Here is an 18049-nt window from a genome sequence, read left to right as displayed (position 1 = left end):
ACCCAGCGACGCAAAGGCTTTAATACGTTATAGAAAGATTCTCAGTTCATGGACAAAACAAACATTAGATACTGGTGCCATGGGCAGAGAAAGGTTATCGTTTCATATTTTAAAGCGTCGCACACTGAGCATTGTTTGGGATGTTATGCCTTCCTCGAGCAATTGAAAGCTCCAAATTACTCTGGCGTAGAGGTCGACCGACTAATCGGAATGGCCGATTAATTAGGGCCTATTTCAAGTTTTCATAACAATTGGAAATCAGTATTTTTGGACACCGATTTTTTTTTACACCTTTATTTAATCTTTATTTAACTAGGCAAGTCAGTTAAAACCACATTCTTATTTTCAATGACGGCCTAGGAACGGTGGATTAACTGCCTCGTTCAGGGGCAGAATGACACATTTTCACCTTGTCAGCACGGGGGATCCAATCTTGCAACCTTACAGTTAACTGGTCCAACGCTATAACCACCTGCCTCTCATTGCACTCCACAAGGAGACTGCCTGTTACGCGAATGCAGTAAGCCAAGGTAAGTTGCTAGCTAGCATTAAACTTGTCTTATAAAAATGAGATAAAAATACATTTGTCTGCATAGCCGTTTAGCAAACTCCAGCACCTTTTTCTCTTAGAATTTACCTTGTTGATTAAACAATCGAATTAATCAAAATGTTACATCATGCCTTTGGCCCTTTAAAAACATCAGGGTAAAATTCCATTTTAGTTAACAGATTTACTGAAAGTGATATCTCTATGTTAAAAATGACTTGTTTACAACCTCTGTTAAAGTTCAATAATATCACTGCTGAATGCGACCGTAGAAAAAGCCTCTCACCTGGATGTTGAGAGGGGGCGATAGGGTGGGGGAGAGATGCTGCGGTGACTGCTGTGGGTTGGCGTTTAGGGTTAGGGGGACCAGGGTGGACTGCCTGCGCTGGGCCGTCACGGTAGGCTGAGCGGTGGTTGGGATCCCTGCCAAGACAACAGGACAGGCATCAGTGGCTCTTCTCTGAAATACAGCAAAACTAATTCTGGACATTGCTGTGCAATGTAACATTGCCAGGGGGATTTCACAACTACATTGTACAGATTTTCTAGTGATGTGTGCTGTATATGTTTATATGCATGCATCCACTCAAATGCCAATCCCTAAGTAGGTACCAATCACTAAGTAATAAAGTACCTATCCATCGACCTATCTAGCTTTCAGTAGCTTGACAAATGGCGTTTCTAGCGAAACTTGACACAATCATTCTGTGAAATGTTTACAGTAGTGAAAAGGTTCACCTACTACCTCAGAATCTAGTCTGCATTTTAACTAAAGATGCTCAAGGAGCCATAAATGAATAAGTGGAGCCATCCATATTCCTGCCAGCTATCTGTGCATGTTATTTCAACAGCATCTTTTTCCAGATACAGGGGGGTGGGAAACAGTCTAGCCAAGACGTTCAAGGAGCTCCAGTGTCTGTAGGCAGTTTGATGCAATATTTTGCAGGGTAATGGGAAACACCTTACAAAGACAATATAGTTGTGTCACATGATTACCATTGTAATATCTGCATGGTATACGTTAACAGGTTATTCTGCATGTAGACTATTGCCAAAGTCAGATTTTTGGATGTTATGTCCAAAGAAAATTGGTTTCCTTGCTCAAATGGTAGAAATGGTGCTGCATGGAGTTCAGCAAGGTTTCGTACATAAACCACCAGTAAAACAGTGGATCACAAAATTAACTTTGATACAGAACTTGCTTGTTAATTAAAAACACGTAGAGATTATCCTTGGTTACATTATCAGAATTTCAAATAAATAAATAATATTTATGTATACACTACGATTCATGTTTGGGGTCACTTAGAAATGTCCTTGTTTTTTGAAAGAGCACATGTTTTGTCCATTAAAATTATATCAAATTGATCACAAATACAGTGTACACATTGTTAATGTTGTAATGACTATTGTAGCTGGAAACGGTTGATTTAATGGAATATTCGTGGGTTCGATTAAAGGCTCAAAATGGCCAGAAACAAAGAACTTTCTTCAGAAACTCGGCAGTCTATTCTAGTTCTGAGAAATGAAGGCTATTCCATGCGAGAAATTGCCAAGAAACTGAAGAGCTCGTACAACTCTGTACTACTCCCTTCACAGAAGAGTACAAACTGGCACTCACCAGAATAGAAAGTGTGGGAGGCACCGGTGCACAACTGTGCAAGAGGACAAGTACATTAGCGTGTCTAGTTTGAAAAAGCCACCTCAAGTCCTCAACTGGCAGCTTCATTAAATAGTACCTGCAAAACACCAGTCTCAATGTCAACAGTGAAGAGGCAACTCCGGGATGCTGGCCTTCTAGGCAGAGTTGCAAAGAAAAATTGCAAAAAAAAAGCCATATATCTCAGACTGGCAAATAAAAAGGAAAGATTAAGATGGGCAAAAGAACACAGACACTGGACAGAGGAACTCTGCCTAGAAGGCCAGCATCCTGGAGTCGCCTCTTCACAGTTGACATTGAGACTGGTATTTTACAGTACTATTTAATGAAGCTGATGCTCCAGACTCAAATAGTCTAAAGAAAGCCAGTTTTATTTCTTCTTTAATCAGCACATGTTTTCAGCTGTGCTAACAATTGCAAAATGATTCTCTAATGATCATTTAGCCTTTAAAAATAAAAAAAACTTGGATTAGCTAACACAACGTGCCATTGGAACACAGGAGTGATGGTTGCTGATAATGGGCCTCTGTACACCTATGTAGATAATCCATAAAAATCATCAATTTCCAGCTACAATAGTCATTTACAACATTAACAATGTATCTCTGATCAATTTGATGTTATTTTAAAATGGATAAATATTTGTTTTGCTTTTCTTTCAAAAACAAGGACATTTCTAAGTGACCCCAAACTTTTGAATGCATATAGTAGTATATTTTATATATATTACACACACAAAATGTGCCACATTCATTTTGCCATCGATGGCTTACCGTGGCTGGCAGCACTGATGCCTAGGAGGGTGAGGTTGGTTGTCAGGTTGCCCGTGCTGTTGGAGGTGCTAAGGGAAGGAAACACCAAAGTTTCGCCCAGGTCCAGCGGAGTGGGCAGTGGTGGGGGGAACTGGATGTTGGTCAGATCGGGCAGGGAGCCTCCTGTGTTGAGCGTGGCCGGGATCAATGACGTGTTCACTTCCTGATCAGGAGATGGAAATATACTAGAGGGGAGAAAGAACAGGGATACAAATGACCTAAAACAGCACATGGCAAAGGTAATCCATTCTGAATGATTTTTGCTTGTTTTAATGAATTATGACATTTTTCTATGCCTTGTGTGGAAATGTCAGTTCTGGTGTCATAGGTCCTCTCTCAGACAGACACACTTTCTCTTCACAGAGTAATCTTTGAACATAATTCATTCTAAGCATGGCCTGGATAGTGATCTTTCTCACAGCACCTTTCTACAGTGTACCATATTTAGATTTATGAATGATAGGATGTGCAGTAAGTACTCACTTGATCCCGGGGACTTCACAAGACTTGGGTCTTGAGTCATTCTAAAAGGCAAAGCACACTCAGCATTAAAAAAAAAAATCCCAAAATTGTGAGCAAGCACAGATATAACAACTAGGCTTCATGTTCGCTCCACTACCTTTTTGTTACCCCACTGTGTATCCTTGTCTGCGTGTGATTCAGACTCCTCAGTCCCAGGAACTGTAAGCAGCAGCACTGAATGGTGAAAAATCAGGTAATAACCAACAATTGAAGGCATTAATTTAAAATCAACCCACATTGCTATATTTTCAAAGTAGTACTTTTCCTGTAGTGAAATGAAGCTGCTTAATGGTTTTTAGACACTGTTAAAACATCAGGCACAGCTCAATGGCAGGTAGCTAGATGCTTCCCGTTTTCAGAACACCACACAAATGTGTGTCACCACAATATTATTGATCCGTTTTCCATGCATTCTTGAGTAAAATCAATTATAAGTCAAAATACTACACCAACATTTCCCTCATCAGAAAGCAGTGGTTGGTTGTACACAAGGTGATAGTGACACAGAAAGAGAATATTTGCTCCAACATGGACAAAACCTGTTAGCTAGTGGAACCTGGGATGGAAGTTAAGAATTTCTAGCCAGGGTTCGAAATCTATGCCATGCGATATTTGAAGACAACATGTTACCAGCTGGCGGGCTAGATGGGCACATTTTCTAATAGCCCGGTCTAAAAAGTAGTAGTCAGGGCCTCCCGAGTGGCGCAGCGGTCTAAGGCAGTTGGGCACAGCGTATCATTACCGGGAGTCCCATAGGGTGGTTCACAATTATTATTTTTTTAACCTTTATTTAACAAGTCATTTAAGAACAAATTCTTATTTTCAATGACAGCCTAGGAAAAGTGGGTTAACTGCCTGTTCAGGGGCAGAACGACAGATTTGTACCTTGTCAGCTCGGGGGTTTGAACTTGCAACCTTCCGGTTACTAATCCAACGCTCTAACCACTAGGCTACCCTGCCGCCCCAGCGTTGTCCGGGTTAGGGCATTACTTGGCTCATCATGCTCTAGTGACTCGTTGTGGTGGGCCTGGTGCCTGCAAGCTGACTCTGGTCATCAGTTGAACGGTGTTTCCTCCGACACATTGGTGCAGCTGGCTTCCGGGTTAAGCGTGCGGGTGTTAAGAAGCGTAGTTTGGCAGGTCATGTTTCGGAGGACGCATGACTCGACCTTCGCCTCTCCCGAGCCGGTTGGGGGGGATACTTTATATACATTTTTTAAATAACCATAATAACTAGGATTAATTTCCATCCCTGAGTGGAACCCAACCCACTCATGTAATATATGATTGAGAAGACTGTGGCTTACCCTTTCATGAGGACATGTGGATTCTAGGGATGCGCGATACAGTTGAAGTCAGAAGTTTACACACAACGTAGCCAAATAAATTTAAATGTTTCGCAATTCCTGACATTTAATCCAAGTAAAAAATATCCTATTTTAGGTCAGTTAGGATCACCACTATTTTAAGAATGGGAAATGTCAGAATAATAGTAGAGAGAATGATTAATTACAGCTTTTATTTCTTTCATCAAATTCCCAGTGGGTCAGAAGTTTACATACTGATTGAGTGTATTTGGTAGCACTGCCTTTAAATTGTTTAACTTGGGTCAAACGTTTTGGGTAGCTTCCCACAATAAGTTGAGTGAATTTTCACCCATTCCTCCTGACAGAGCTGGGGTAACCGAGTCAGGTTTGTAGGCCTCCTTGCTCGCACAAGGAGGCAGGGTAGCCTAGTGGTTAGAGTGTTGGACTAGTAACCGAAAGGTTGCAAGTTCAAATCCCTGAGCTGACAAGGTACAAATCTGCCGTTCTGCCCCTGAACAGGCAGTTAACCCACTGTTCCTAGGCCATCATTGAAAATAAGAATTTGTTCTTAACTGACTTGCCTAGTAAAATAAAAGGTAAAAATAAAAAAAACATGCTTTTTCAGTTCTGCCCACACATTTTCTATAAGATTGAAGTCAGGGCTTTGTGATGGCCACTCCAATACCTTGACTTTGTTGTATTAAGCCATTTTGCCACAACTTTGGAAGTATGCTTGGAGTCATTGTCCATTTGGAAGACCCATATGCAACCAAGCTTTGACTGATGTCTTGAGATGTTGCTTCAATATATCCACATAATTTCCATCATGATGCCATCCATTTTGTGAAGTGCACCAGTCCCTCCTGCAGCAAAGCACCCCCACAACATGATGCTGCCACCCCCGTGCTTCACGGTTGGGATGGTGATCTTCAGCTTGCAAGCATCCCCCTTTTCCCTCCAAACATAATGGTCATTATAGCCAAACAGTTCAATTTTTCTTTCATCAGACCAGAGGACAATGCTCCAAAAAGTACAATCTTTGTCTCCATGTGCAAACCATAGTCAGGCTTTTTTATGACGGTTTTAGAGCAGTGGCTTCTTCCTTGCTGAGCGTCCTTTTCGGTTATGTCAATATAGGACTCGCTTTACTGTGGATATAGGTATTTTGTACCCGTTTCCTCCAGCATCTTCACAAGGTCCTTTGCTGTTGTCCTGCTCACTTTTCGCACCAAAGTACATTAATCGCTAGGAGACAGAACGCGTCTCCTTCCTGAGCGGTATGATGGCTGTGTGGTCCCATGGTGTTTATACTCGCATACTATTGTTTGTACAGATGAACATGGTACCTTCAGGCGTTTGGGAATTGCTCCCAAGGGTGAACCGGACTTGGAGGTCTATAATTGTTTCCCCCCCCTGAGGTCTTGGACTGTTTTCTTTTGATGTCAAGCAAAGAGGCACTAAGTTTGAAGGGAAGCCATGAAATACATCCACAGGTACACCTCCAATTGACTCAAATTATGTCAATCAGCCTACCAGAAGCTTCTAAAGCCATGACATCATTCTCTGGAATTTTCCAAGCTGTTTAAAGGCAGTCAACTTAGTGTAAGTAAACTTCTGACCCACGAGAATTGTGATACAGTGAATTATAAGTGAAATAATCTTTCTGTAAACAATTGTTGGAAAAATTACTTGTCTCATCCACAAAGTAGATGTCCTAACCGAATTGCCAAAACTATAGTTTGTTAACAAGATACTTGTTGAGTGGTTGAAAAACGAGTTAATGACTCCAGTCTAAGTGTATGTAAACTTCCGACTTCAAATGTATATCGGAATTGTCCAATATTATCTAAAAATGCCAACATCGGTATCGGCTGATGTCTAGTTTAATGCCCGATGTGTAAAACCGATGCCAAAGCTGACCTGCATATCTATATAATGAAGGTACATGACGCCACATAAATTTTTGCGCTATACGTACAACACAGCATTCCTAAAACTAGCCCACAAAGTCTGCTGTGTGGATCGAGCAGTCAACAAGTCAAGCAGTCATTTGTAAGAGTAAGAACATTTCAGCGAGACAACTCAAAGGTGAAATCCATTAAAGCCAAGATAATGGTATTCTCTGTCCATGACAATCAACTGTTCTCTGTCGTGGGTGATGTTGGCCTTCGCCGACCGGTTAACACTACCAAGTGTGCTATTTTTCCGATGTTGCTCTACCGGAGTCACACAGTAATAGCATAAATGCTATTAGCTTCACGACATACACACATACAATGGAACGCCGTTTGGGTCTTTCCGTGTCAAAAAAAAGACAGTAGCATTGTCAAAGTCGTACAAAAAAAGTCTGGAATCACCGGCCGTGAACGATGTGTTTACAATACCGCGCTGTTAATAAAGTATCATTTATTCGACCGCAACTTCTGGGGTAGCTAGCTTTAGCTTGGTACCTAGCTAGCACCAATACAACCAGCCTGAAAACAATGACCAGTAGAAACTACAGTCATATGAATTATTCTTAACAATGATTTAGGAATCATTGTGAGTAAGTATTAGCTAGGTAGCCACTTGTTCACCAATTGAAACTGAACATCAGTTAATGAAAATAAATAGCTAGCCAGCTATTTAACCCTGTTGCTCAAAGCTAATAATGTTATAAGCAGCCTGATAAAGCTATTTGGCTAGTGATGCTCGACCAGACAGTGTTATATGTTGTGAAGCTAGCCACAATAAGGATTAGGCACAATGGTGGGTTTTGCAGTTAGCCTTCAAAATAAAAAAGTATGTGATTGACAGTGATGCAAACTAATACAAATAGTAGAATTATGCCATACTTTTATTTTGAAGGCTAACCGCAAAGTCCACTATTGTGGCTAGCTTCACATAGATAGGTCGGACTACCATTAAATCAAATAAACTGCATTATGATTATTTTAGATGACACCTAGCGATATAGTTAGCTAGCTAACTAACTATATAGCTGCTGAAACAGACAATGTTTTTGGGGAAGAACATTGTTTGCATCCACGAGCTAGCTATATATGTGTGTGTGTGTGTGTGTGTGTGTATATATATATATATTTTTTTTTTACCAGCATCATAGCATAAATATCGATGAATCGTTATGACATGAAATACGAGTGATCGTGTAATCAATGTGTAAAATTAATGAAGGCGTTAAATTGTGGCATGCAGTATTTAGGTCCTGATCGGTCAACAAACTTATTTGACACCTCGAATAAAAGTGTTAAATAGTATATTTGACATGCAAAGACCCAAACAGAGTTCCATAGAAATCCTGGTTGAGAATGAAACTACTGAACAAATATACAATGAAACATCACAGCAAGTAAGTGAAAGAAATAGGTTTTGATGATGTTTTACTGGTAATGGGGACATACGTAAATGCCAACAAAATAACTTGTTGGTCAGTGTGGTGTGTGTAACCTTTTATTTAACCACACAAATCAGTTAAGAATAAACTCTTATTTATAATGACGGTCTACCCCGGACGACGCTGGGCCAATTGTGCGGTGCCTTATTCGACTCCCAATCACGGCAGGATGTGATACAGCCTGGATTCAAACCAGACTGTAGTGACGCCTCTTGCACAGATGCAGTGCCTTTGACCGCTGCGTCCGTGTGTGTGTGTTTTAACAAGTACTAGAATGCTTACAAGGCCACTAAAATTTTAAATATCAGTATCGTTTTTTTGTCAAGGAAAATATTGGATATCGGTATCAGCCAAAAATGTAATTTCGGTGCATCACTAGTGGATTCATGCATAAATAAAGGAGTACAGGCCTGAATAAATAGAAGCTGTTCCGTGTCCATGTAACCTGGATCCTCCATTACCTTGTTTAGGCTGGAGCTCTTGTGAACCCCCTGTAAATGAGTCCTGGGGCACAGGGTTCATGGCACTCTGGTGTAGAGCTGAGTCGGAGTTCGTCCTGTGGCATTAGAATGAAGAGAAAGATCAACAAAATCTCTGTGGCCCCTATTCCCCAACCATTTATGTGCCATGGTATTTTTCAGACTGGGTCAAATAAATTTAAGTTGTTAAATTAAGCATGCAATTAAAAAAATATATACAGTGGGGGGAAAAAAGTATTTAGTCAGCCACCAATTGTGCAAGTTCTCCCACTTAAAAAGATGAGGCCTGTAATTTATCATAGGTACACTTCAACTATGACAGACAAAATGAGAGAAAAAAAATCCAGAAAAAAATCACATTGTAGGATTTTTTATTAATTTATTTGCAAATTATGGTGGAAAATAAGTATTTGGTCAATAACAAAAGGTTATCAATACTTTGTTATATATCCTTTGTTGGCAATGACAGAGGTCAAACGTTTTCTGTAAGTCTTCACAAGGTTTTCACACACTTTTGCTGGTATTTTGGCCCATTCCTCCATGCAGATCTCCTCTAGAGCAGTGATGTTTTGGGGCTGTTGCTGGGCAACACGGACTTTCAACTCTCTCCAAAGATTTTCTATGGGGTTGAAATCTGGAGACTGGCTAGGCCACTCCAGGACCTTGAAATGCTTCTTACGAAGCCACTCCTTCGTTTCATCTTCAATGCCCTTGCTGATGGAAGGAGGTTTTCACTCAAAATCTCACGATACATGGCCCAATTCATTCTTTCCTTTACACGGATCAGTCGTCCTGGTCCCTTTGCAGAAAAAAAGCCCCAACCCATGATGTTTCCACCCCCATGCTTCACAGTAGGTATGGTGTTCTTTGGATGCAACTCAGGATTCTTTGTCCTCCAAACACGACGAGTTGAGTTTTTACCAAAAAGTTGTATTTTGGTTTCATCTGACCATATGACATTCTCCCAATCTTCTTCTGGATCATCCAAATGCTCTCTAGCAAACTTCAGACGGGCCTGGACATGTGCTGGCTTAAGCAGGGGGACACATCTGGCACTGCAGGATTTGAGTTCCTGGCGGCGTAGTGTGTTACTGATGGTAGGCTTTGTTACTTTGGTCCCAGCTCTCTGCAGGTCATTCACTAGGTTCCCACTGTGTGATTCTGGGATTTTTGCTCACTGTTCTTGTGATCATTTTGACCCCACGAGGTGAGATCTTGCGTGGAGCCCCAGATCGAGGGAGATTATCAGTGACATTGTATGTCTTCCATTTCCTAATAATTGCTCCCACAGTTGATTTCTTCAAACCAAGCTGCTTACCTATTGCAGATTCAGTCTTCCCAGCCTGGTGCAGGTCTACAATTTTGTTTCTGGTGTCCTTTGACAGCTCTTTGGTCTTGGCCATAGTAGAGTTTGGAGTGTGACTGAGGTTGTGGACAGGTGTCTTTTATACAGATAACAAGTTCAAACAGGTGCCATTAATACAGGTAACGAGTGGAGGACAGAGGAGCCTCTTAAAGAAGAAGTTATAGGTCTGTGAGAGCCAGAAATCTTGCTTGTTTGTAGGTGACCAAATACTTATTTTCCACCATAACTTGCAAATAAATAAATATCCTACAATGTGATTCTCTAGATTTTTCCCCCTCATTTTGTCTGTCATAGTTGAAGTGTACCTATGATGAAAATTACAGGCCTCATCTTTTTAAGTGAGAGAACTTGCACAATTGGTGGCTGACTAAATACTTCTTTGCCCCACTGTACATAGGCATTGCATATCCTGAATGTAGATGAAATTGCTCCCAACCCAAGTTTTTCCGAATATGAAGTCGTCGTTAATGGCCTACCTCCTCCAACTGGTATCCGGTGGGGGTGAGAGGTACACTGAGCCATAGGGGCAGCTGTCAATGTGAATCTCAGTTAAGGACACAAAAAATATATATACAAATAGCTGTGAAATATAAATCTATATTTGAATGGTCAAGTTAACTGTCAGTATTCATTGACTAAAGTGCAAAGTCTACCTAAGAATTTTCCAACAATGACAACACGCTGTTTTTATACTTGGTCCCACCTGAAAAAGTTCAAAGTGTCAATTTGGTCAAAAAAAATCTAATTGCTAATTTGCTAAGGCTTATTGGATCAAATAGGAGTTCCGTAATGGGTAGGTTGTTACGAATGAACTGATATGTGGAATTTTGGCAACTTTGGAAAAAGAAAAAAACTACTTTATATTAGAGTTCTGCCTGTTGTTCATGTGCAAATCTGCCCTTTCATTGGCTAGAATGGTCCCACCTGATATCGCTTTACATCTTTGAGGACATGCATTTCCATTGTTAGTGCAGTCACAACTATCTTGTCAATATAATAGATCATCTTTGGCTGAGTGCAGAAGAAGGATATCTGGCGGCCATGTTTGTCCACAGAGAGGGGCCGGCGGTTCGGGGAGGTGATTCGGTTCCGATCGCGGTAAACGCGGTCTACCAGTCCGTGGTGCCTGGTCGACCGACTGCTGTCCAAGGTGGAATTCTGGACAGGAAATGCAAAAATCAACCATATAAGAAATATTTGTCTTTTGAAACATACATACAAAAAAATACAATTTCAAATGTCTTTGTATAATATGGTGCAAATGTATTCATTTAAAAATGGGTCACGCTATGGGCCCTCAAACACATTCTCAAGTTAACAAATATATTTCAAAAATGGAATGCCATGATATAGAAAGCAATGACATAGGCTACTTGTGTCTTTTTAAAGGCCAGTGCAGTCTAAAACGTGATTTTCCCGTTAAATAAAAATACAATCTTTAAAAACGCAACCATTTCAAAAGAGTTACAGATCATACAAGGAAATCCGTCCATTGAAATTAATTAGTCCTTAATATATGGATCTCACATGAATGGGAATACATATGCATCTGTTGGTCACAGAAACCATTTTTTAAAAATTAAAAAATTTAAAGGGCGTGGATCAGACAACCGGTCAGTATCTGGTGTGACCATTTGCCTCCTGCAGCGCAACACATCTCCTTCACATACAGTTGATCAGGCTGTTGATTGTGACCTGTGGAATGTTGTCCCACTCTTCTTCAATGGCTGTGCAAAGTTGCTGGATATCCCTCAACTTGAGACATCTGTGGCATTGTGTGACAAAACTGCACATTTTAGAGTGGCCTTTTATTGTCGCCAGCACAAGGTGCACCCGTGTAATGATCATGCTGTTTAATCAGCTTCTTGAAATTCCACACCCATCAGGTGGATGCATTTTCTTGGCTCATTAACAGTGATGTAAACAAATTTGTGCAAAAAAAAAAGTGTGAAAAAACCTTTTTGTGCTATGGAACATTTCTGGGATCTTTTATTTCAGCTCGCTTTACATGTTGCGTTTATATATATTTTTCCAGTACAATCCTACACTGATGTTGAAAAAAAAAGTGAAAATTATAATAATGCCCTTTTAAAAAGAACACCTGCAATCTCTGCCTGTTTTGGTAGGATGGAGTTTTGGCCTGCCTGGTGACATCACCAGGTGGTAAATTTGTTAATAGACCAATAAGAGAGTTCCAAACCTCTCTTCTCCTCCCCCCCACACACACTCAGACCACTCCCAGACAGTCATTTAAAACAATCAGAGTAAGGTACTTAAATTGTTACCCAGAAATTATTTGATATGGAGATAAAAACTGCTTCATTGGACCATTAATTCAAGATGGGGAGAGGGTTCTGATTCTCAATGTTAGCTTCCTTCTGAGAGATGGTTGGTCCCAGAAAATTCAGTGTATCGGACAAGTCTTCAAAATGGTAAAATACTAAAGTGTCTTGTAATGTTAACAGGAATCCAATTCAAGGTAACACTAGGGTAAAACAGCCCATCATGGAAGCAATCAAAGACTACATTTCCCTCAGGTGAGACTGATTTGCATCATTAAACAAAATTGTTTTTTTTATTTTTTATTTTTAAACCAACTGATAGAGAAGCTGAGAGCTCACCTGAAAAGGCAGGTCAATGTTGCTATTTCCAATCTGATTGACATTGGGCAGTGAGCCTCCATAGTACTGTCCACGATTCTGCCCTAGTTGCAAATACTGGGTCTTCTGTAACTGCAACTGTGCAAAGTAAAATTGCATGAAAGCATGAATGAATGATTAAACTGATAGGCCTATGTGAAGAAAAAAAAAATCACATTCCAAAACAGTTGATATACAAGTTACAGTGCTAAAGATAGAATGGACCACATCTAAAACATTTTTTTTTAAAGGACAAATGAGATAAGACATAGGTTAGCCAGCAGATCCAACACCTTATTCTTGCTTAAAGCTACACTAGAGGGTCAGACAGACCGTTTGCTTAAATTAAGACACCGCGGAACCAGCGCAAGATTTGGCTCAGAATACATACCTCAATCCAGGGATGAATTCCAAAATGGCTGCTGTGGCATCTGCTACCTAGCATGAGGACGAAAAGGTCAGTTTTCGGAAAAACTAGCAGTCATTAAATCTTCTCGGTATAACATTTGGGATAATGGGACAATTGAGTACAACGCATTTCTTATCCCTCGCGCCGGTGCTGCAGTGTCTTAATTTAAAGGGAAATTTCAGGATTTTGGCAATGAATCACTTTATCTACATCCCCAGAGTCCGATGAACTCAGGGATACCATTTGTATATATATCTCTGTGTGCAGTTTTAAGCTCAATATCTAACTGATGTAAGACCAATACTGGAAGTATTTGGTAACTGCTAGCATGCTCCTTTTGAAGATACTCTTCAAAAAGAGGTAGGGTTTCAGATGTCGAAATATGGGCAGGACTCCACTGTCCTAACTTTTGGGGGAAGCTTGTTCCACCATTGGGGTCAAGAGGGGGCCAAGAGACCAGAGGTGGCGGAACAGAGTGCTGCTCTGTAGGCAAGCACCAGGGTCTTGAAGATGCTTTGAACTTCGACGGGAAGCCAGTGGAGTGTGCGGACAAGCGGGGAGACATGAGATGGTTGAACACCAGGGGGGCTGCGGCATTCTGGATAAATTGCAGGGATTTGATGACAAGCAGGGAGCCCAGCCAACAAAGAGTTGCAGTAGTCTAGACAGGAGATTAAATGTGTCTGGATTAGGAACTGCGCCGTTTGAGGTAAGGTCATACTTTACTGATGTGGTAGAGCATGAAACTGCAGGAGCAAGTCACTGCTTTGATGTTTGCAGAGAATGGCAGGTTGTTGTCCAGGGTTACACCAAGGTTCTTTGCACTCTGGGAGAGGGTCACCGTGGAGTTGTCAACCCGTGATAGAGGTCTTGGAGCGGGCAGACCTTTCCAGGGAGGAAGACCAGCTCTGTTTTGTTGAGGTTGAGCTTGAGGTGGTTGGCTGACATCCCCTCAAAGGAGGAAGAAGAATAGTTGAGTGTCTTCTGCATAGCAATGATAGGAGAGACCATGTGAGGATATCACAGAGCCGAGTGACTTGGTGTAAAGCGAAAAGAGCAGGACCTAGAACCGAGCCCTGGGGGACACCAGTAATGAAAACATGTGGTGCAGACACAGAGCCTCTCCACACTACCTTGTAGGAGCGACCTGCTGGGTAGGATGCAATCCAGGAGTGTGCAGAGCCTGAGACGTCCAACCGTGAGAGGGAGGAGTGGAGGATCTGATGGTTCAGTGTGTCCAAGGCAGTGGATATATCTAGGAGAATGAGAACAGATGAGTCAGCTTTGGCAGAACGGAGAGCCTCTGTGACAGAGGAGAGCAGTCTCAGTTGAGTGAGCAGCCTTGTTGCCTGACTGGTTAGGGTCAAGTAGATTGTTCTGAGAGAGAGAGAACGAGAGAGGTCATAGACAGCATACTCAAGTATTTTGGAAAGAAAAGAACTTAGGGATGCTGGTCTATAGTTTCACAGAGGGGTCGAGTGTTGGTTTCTTGAGGAGGGGAGCGACTCTAGCCATCTTGAAGTCATAGGGGACGCAGTCAGTGGTCAGCTGATGAGAGAAGTGAGGAATGGGAGAAGGTCTCCAGAGTTGGTCTGGAGAAGGGAATCAAGTTGGTCAAGCTGGTTGTGGGGTGGCCCGACATCACTAGTGAGAGGAGCGGATGTCATCACCTTTTTTTCAAAGGTGTTGACAAAGTAATCGCAGAGAGGGAGGAGGATTAAAGGAGGTAGAAAGTGGAGAAGAATTTCACAGGATTGGAGGCAGAAGCTTGAAATGTAGTGATAAAAAGCAGCTTTAGCAGTGGATAAAGAGGAAGATAAGATTGAGAGCAGGGAGTGGAAGGATGTTAGGTCCTCCGGAAGTTTTGTTTTCCTCCATTTCCGCTCAGCTACCCGAAGCCCTGTTAGCACGCAATGAGTCACTCAGCCACAGAGCGGGAGGGGAAGGTCAGCTGTGAGGAAAGGGGACAGTGAGTCAAAGGATGCAGAAAGGCATGAGAGTAGGGTCGAAGAGGCAAAAAGTCAGGAGATAGGAGGGAGCAGGATTTAGAAGGGGAAAGAGTAGTGGGAGAGAGAGCACACGTGAAGACTGCAGCTGCGAATAACCATCTGGATAGGGGCTGAGTGGGAAAGGTTATCAAGGTGGCAATCTCATTGAAGAACTCTCCAAAGGCACTTGGTGGGCAATAGGCTAACATGAGCCGCAAACTGTTTATATCTTAATCAATTCGGTATCAAGTTTGTGCAAGGTCAGTACTATGTCCCAAGTCAAGTGGACAAAGTCAGTAGGCCTAGGCTTAATAGCTGGAAGCTGTGTCAATCTCATAAGGAAAGAAGATGTCGCTAGATTTGTCAAACATTGTTTATTTTATTTGTTTTTAAATAAAATAGGCATATTTTAAAACCACAACATAAATCTATCCTGTACTCCTAAACCATTCCTTTATTATATTCACAACTGGTAGGTTCACCACCATATTCCTTTCAATAATTACTGAATGATTTAGTTCACCAATTGCTTTAATAATGAATTGCATTAAGGATGGATTAAACAAAGGCCTGATTTGATGGGGATGAATAAACAGGCTAACATGAACATTTTATACAAACCAGACTGATTGACAGTAACCAACTTTGCATTACACATAATGAACATCTTCAAGACAAGGAAGTAAATCCCATGTTCTCCATCTCTGCCTTAAAGGCTTCGAAGTTTCAAATCTGTCAAACCTCAGCATGCATATACACGTAAATGCTGCGGGATTCTTGGTGCTGTCAAAGATGCTTTGGTACTTTGTAAATATGCAAACCCATTGCATGGCGTGCAAAACTGAATTGTGAATTCTGTCAAAATGGCTTGTCAACATTAGCTTTAACGTTGTATGCATAGCAAGTGACGCTTTAGTTTACAGGTAAACAATTAAAACGTTAGTCAGTGTCAAACGCACCAGTTTGAGTCGAACTGGTAAAAATGTTCAGTCTTCATTGCAATTTCTAGCGGTTAAATCTCTATCTAGCTTACTACACGGAATATTTTGATGTATGGGAATATGAATAGGACCAGGTGCTTGCTAGCAATAACCTAGCTAGTTTTACCTGAGCTTGCCTGGGTGCCTACCATAGCAAACATCAAAGACAGCTCACGGGATGGTTGCGGTTAACAAATTATAAATGCTGGCAAAGTAACGCACCAATCAATGATGGTTATCAGAATACAAATATTTGAATTTAATTGCGAGGGCAGTCAATCTACCACTTATGTTTGCCACTACCAGCTGGCTAAAAACAACTTGTAATAAAAACGTGCAGCAGTTAACGTTAGCTAGCTAACCTTAGGTTACTGACAGTACAGCAGTAGCTAGCTAGCCTAGCAGCAGAATTCATAAACAAAACAAGGCACTTACCCGTGCAGCTCTAGTAATGTTTAGGTCTTTCATCACCTCTTCGAAAGCCGCAGTCTCTTCGGCCTGTTTCTGATTATGTAAAGCGATTTTCTCGCTAAATTTACGTGGATTGTTTGAACTCGCCATCTTCTGCTCTTCTTCTCAATGGGACCTTACGCACAACGCTTGGATACGATGGTTTTGTCGTCATTACGCGCGTACATGTTTCTATTGCATTTCGTGGAATACAAATGAGCATTGTCACATAATTAAATCAGGAATGAACTTGTGTAGGCCTATTTGATTTGTATTACGTGCTCTAAAATGTCAATGACATTTGTTTAAAGGGATAGTTCACTCAAAAACGATGTACATGTCAGCACGACATCAGTCAAGTTTAAGATAGAGCATTTCAGTACCGAGCAAAAACTGTGATATCCGATTTTTCATAGGAAAGGTTGATAAAAGGAAAACAATCTATTTCTTGAAGTTAAGTTTAATTAAAATAAACATCTGAACACCACAATGACACCACCACCTTAACATCTGAACACCACAATGACCTGGGTACTGAACAAGGTACTGTATCACCAGAGGATAACCTACCTGTCTGGAGCAGCACAGTATACTTAAGACATTCAAAGTTCTTGAAATTTTCCAGATTGACTGACCTTCATGTTTTAAAGTAATAATGGACTGTCATTTCTCTTTGCTTATTTGATCTGTTCTTGTCATAATATGGACTTGGTATTTTATCAAATAGGGCTATATTCTGTATACCACCCCTACATTGTCACAAATGCATGAAGAAAGAAATTCCACAAATTATCAAGGCACATCTGTTCATTGAAATGCATTCCAGGTGACTACCTCATGAAGCTGGTTGAGAGAATGCAAAGCTGTCAAGGCAAAGGGTGGCTACTTTGAAGAATCTCAAATAGAAAATATATTTTGATTTGTTCAACACATTCTTGGTTACATGATTACATGGGTTATTTCATAGTTGATGTTTTCACTATTATTCTACAATGTAGAAAAGAGTACAAATATAAACCCTGGAATGTGTAGATGTGTCAAATTTTGACTGGCACTGTATATTTTTCATTGTAAAAAGCAAGATATTGCTCTACCAAAGTTTAAATACCTGTAGTGGATAGATCACATCCTTGGAACTGTATCAAGGTCATGATGTACACAGCTGAACTGAAATATACCAAATGTATCAGTTACCCATTACAGTACACCTATAATTGACAGGAAAGTCAATATTGGGATTCATGTCTTTCGGTCATGACCTTTGTGACATTTAACAATGATGGAGTTGCACAGTATTTTGCAGTGTATGTATGTATACATGTATAAATGCAGTGTATGGTCAAGTAGCACCTCCATATAATCCATACATTAATTATTAATCTTCGTCTCCTGTAAATCGTCTGACATACTTTTAAAACATGAAGCTCTGGAGCAAGGGGTTCTCTCTATACCTTATTCAAATGAATGTTCTGTAAAACTTACAGAAATGACAATTAT

The 18049-nt window shown here is 40.8% G+C and overlaps 1 protein-coding gene across 3 annotated transcripts in view; it reads right to left on the bottom strand.

The window, feature by feature from the left end:
* Positions 1 to 16758, bottom strand: part of LOC112252136 (CREB-regulated transcription coactivator 1) — a 32689-nt gene extending 15931 nt beyond the window's left edge. The window contains exons 1-9 of one of the 3 annotated variants that reach the window (XM_024423115.2): positions 16538 to 16758; positions 12708 to 12824; positions 11119 to 11244; positions 10563 to 10624; positions 8703 to 8797; positions 3639 to 3715; positions 3503 to 3543; positions 2981 to 3204; positions 834 to 970 (exon numbers count right to left, since the gene is read on the bottom strand). In XM_024423115.2, the coding sequence (XP_024278883.1) occupies positions 834 to 970; positions 2981 to 3204; positions 3503 to 3543; positions 3639 to 3715; positions 8703 to 8797; positions 10563 to 10624; positions 11119 to 11244; positions 12708 to 12824; positions 16538 to 16663 (1005 nt within the window). In that variant the 5' untranslated portion in view covers positions 16664 to 16758. The remainder of the gene's footprint in view (positions 1 to 833; positions 971 to 2980; positions 3205 to 3502; positions 3544 to 3638; positions 3716 to 8702; positions 8798 to 10562; positions 10625 to 11118; positions 11245 to 12707; positions 12825 to 16537) is intronic. The other 2 variants (XM_024423112.2, XM_024423113.2) reach the window with 2 other exon arrangements.
* Between the last annotated feature and the right edge of the window lie 1291 nt (positions 16759 to 18049).

The sequence above is a fragment of the Oncorhynchus tshawytscha genome, linkage group LG06 (genome assembly GCF_018296145.1).
Source record: "Oncorhynchus tshawytscha isolate Ot180627B linkage group LG06, Otsh_v2.0, whole genome shotgun sequence".
Classification (NCBI taxonomy): domain Eukaryota; kingdom Metazoa; phylum Chordata; class Actinopteri; order Salmoniformes; family Salmonidae; genus Oncorhynchus; species Oncorhynchus tshawytscha.
This window is presented reverse-complemented; position numbering and strand designations above follow the sequence as displayed.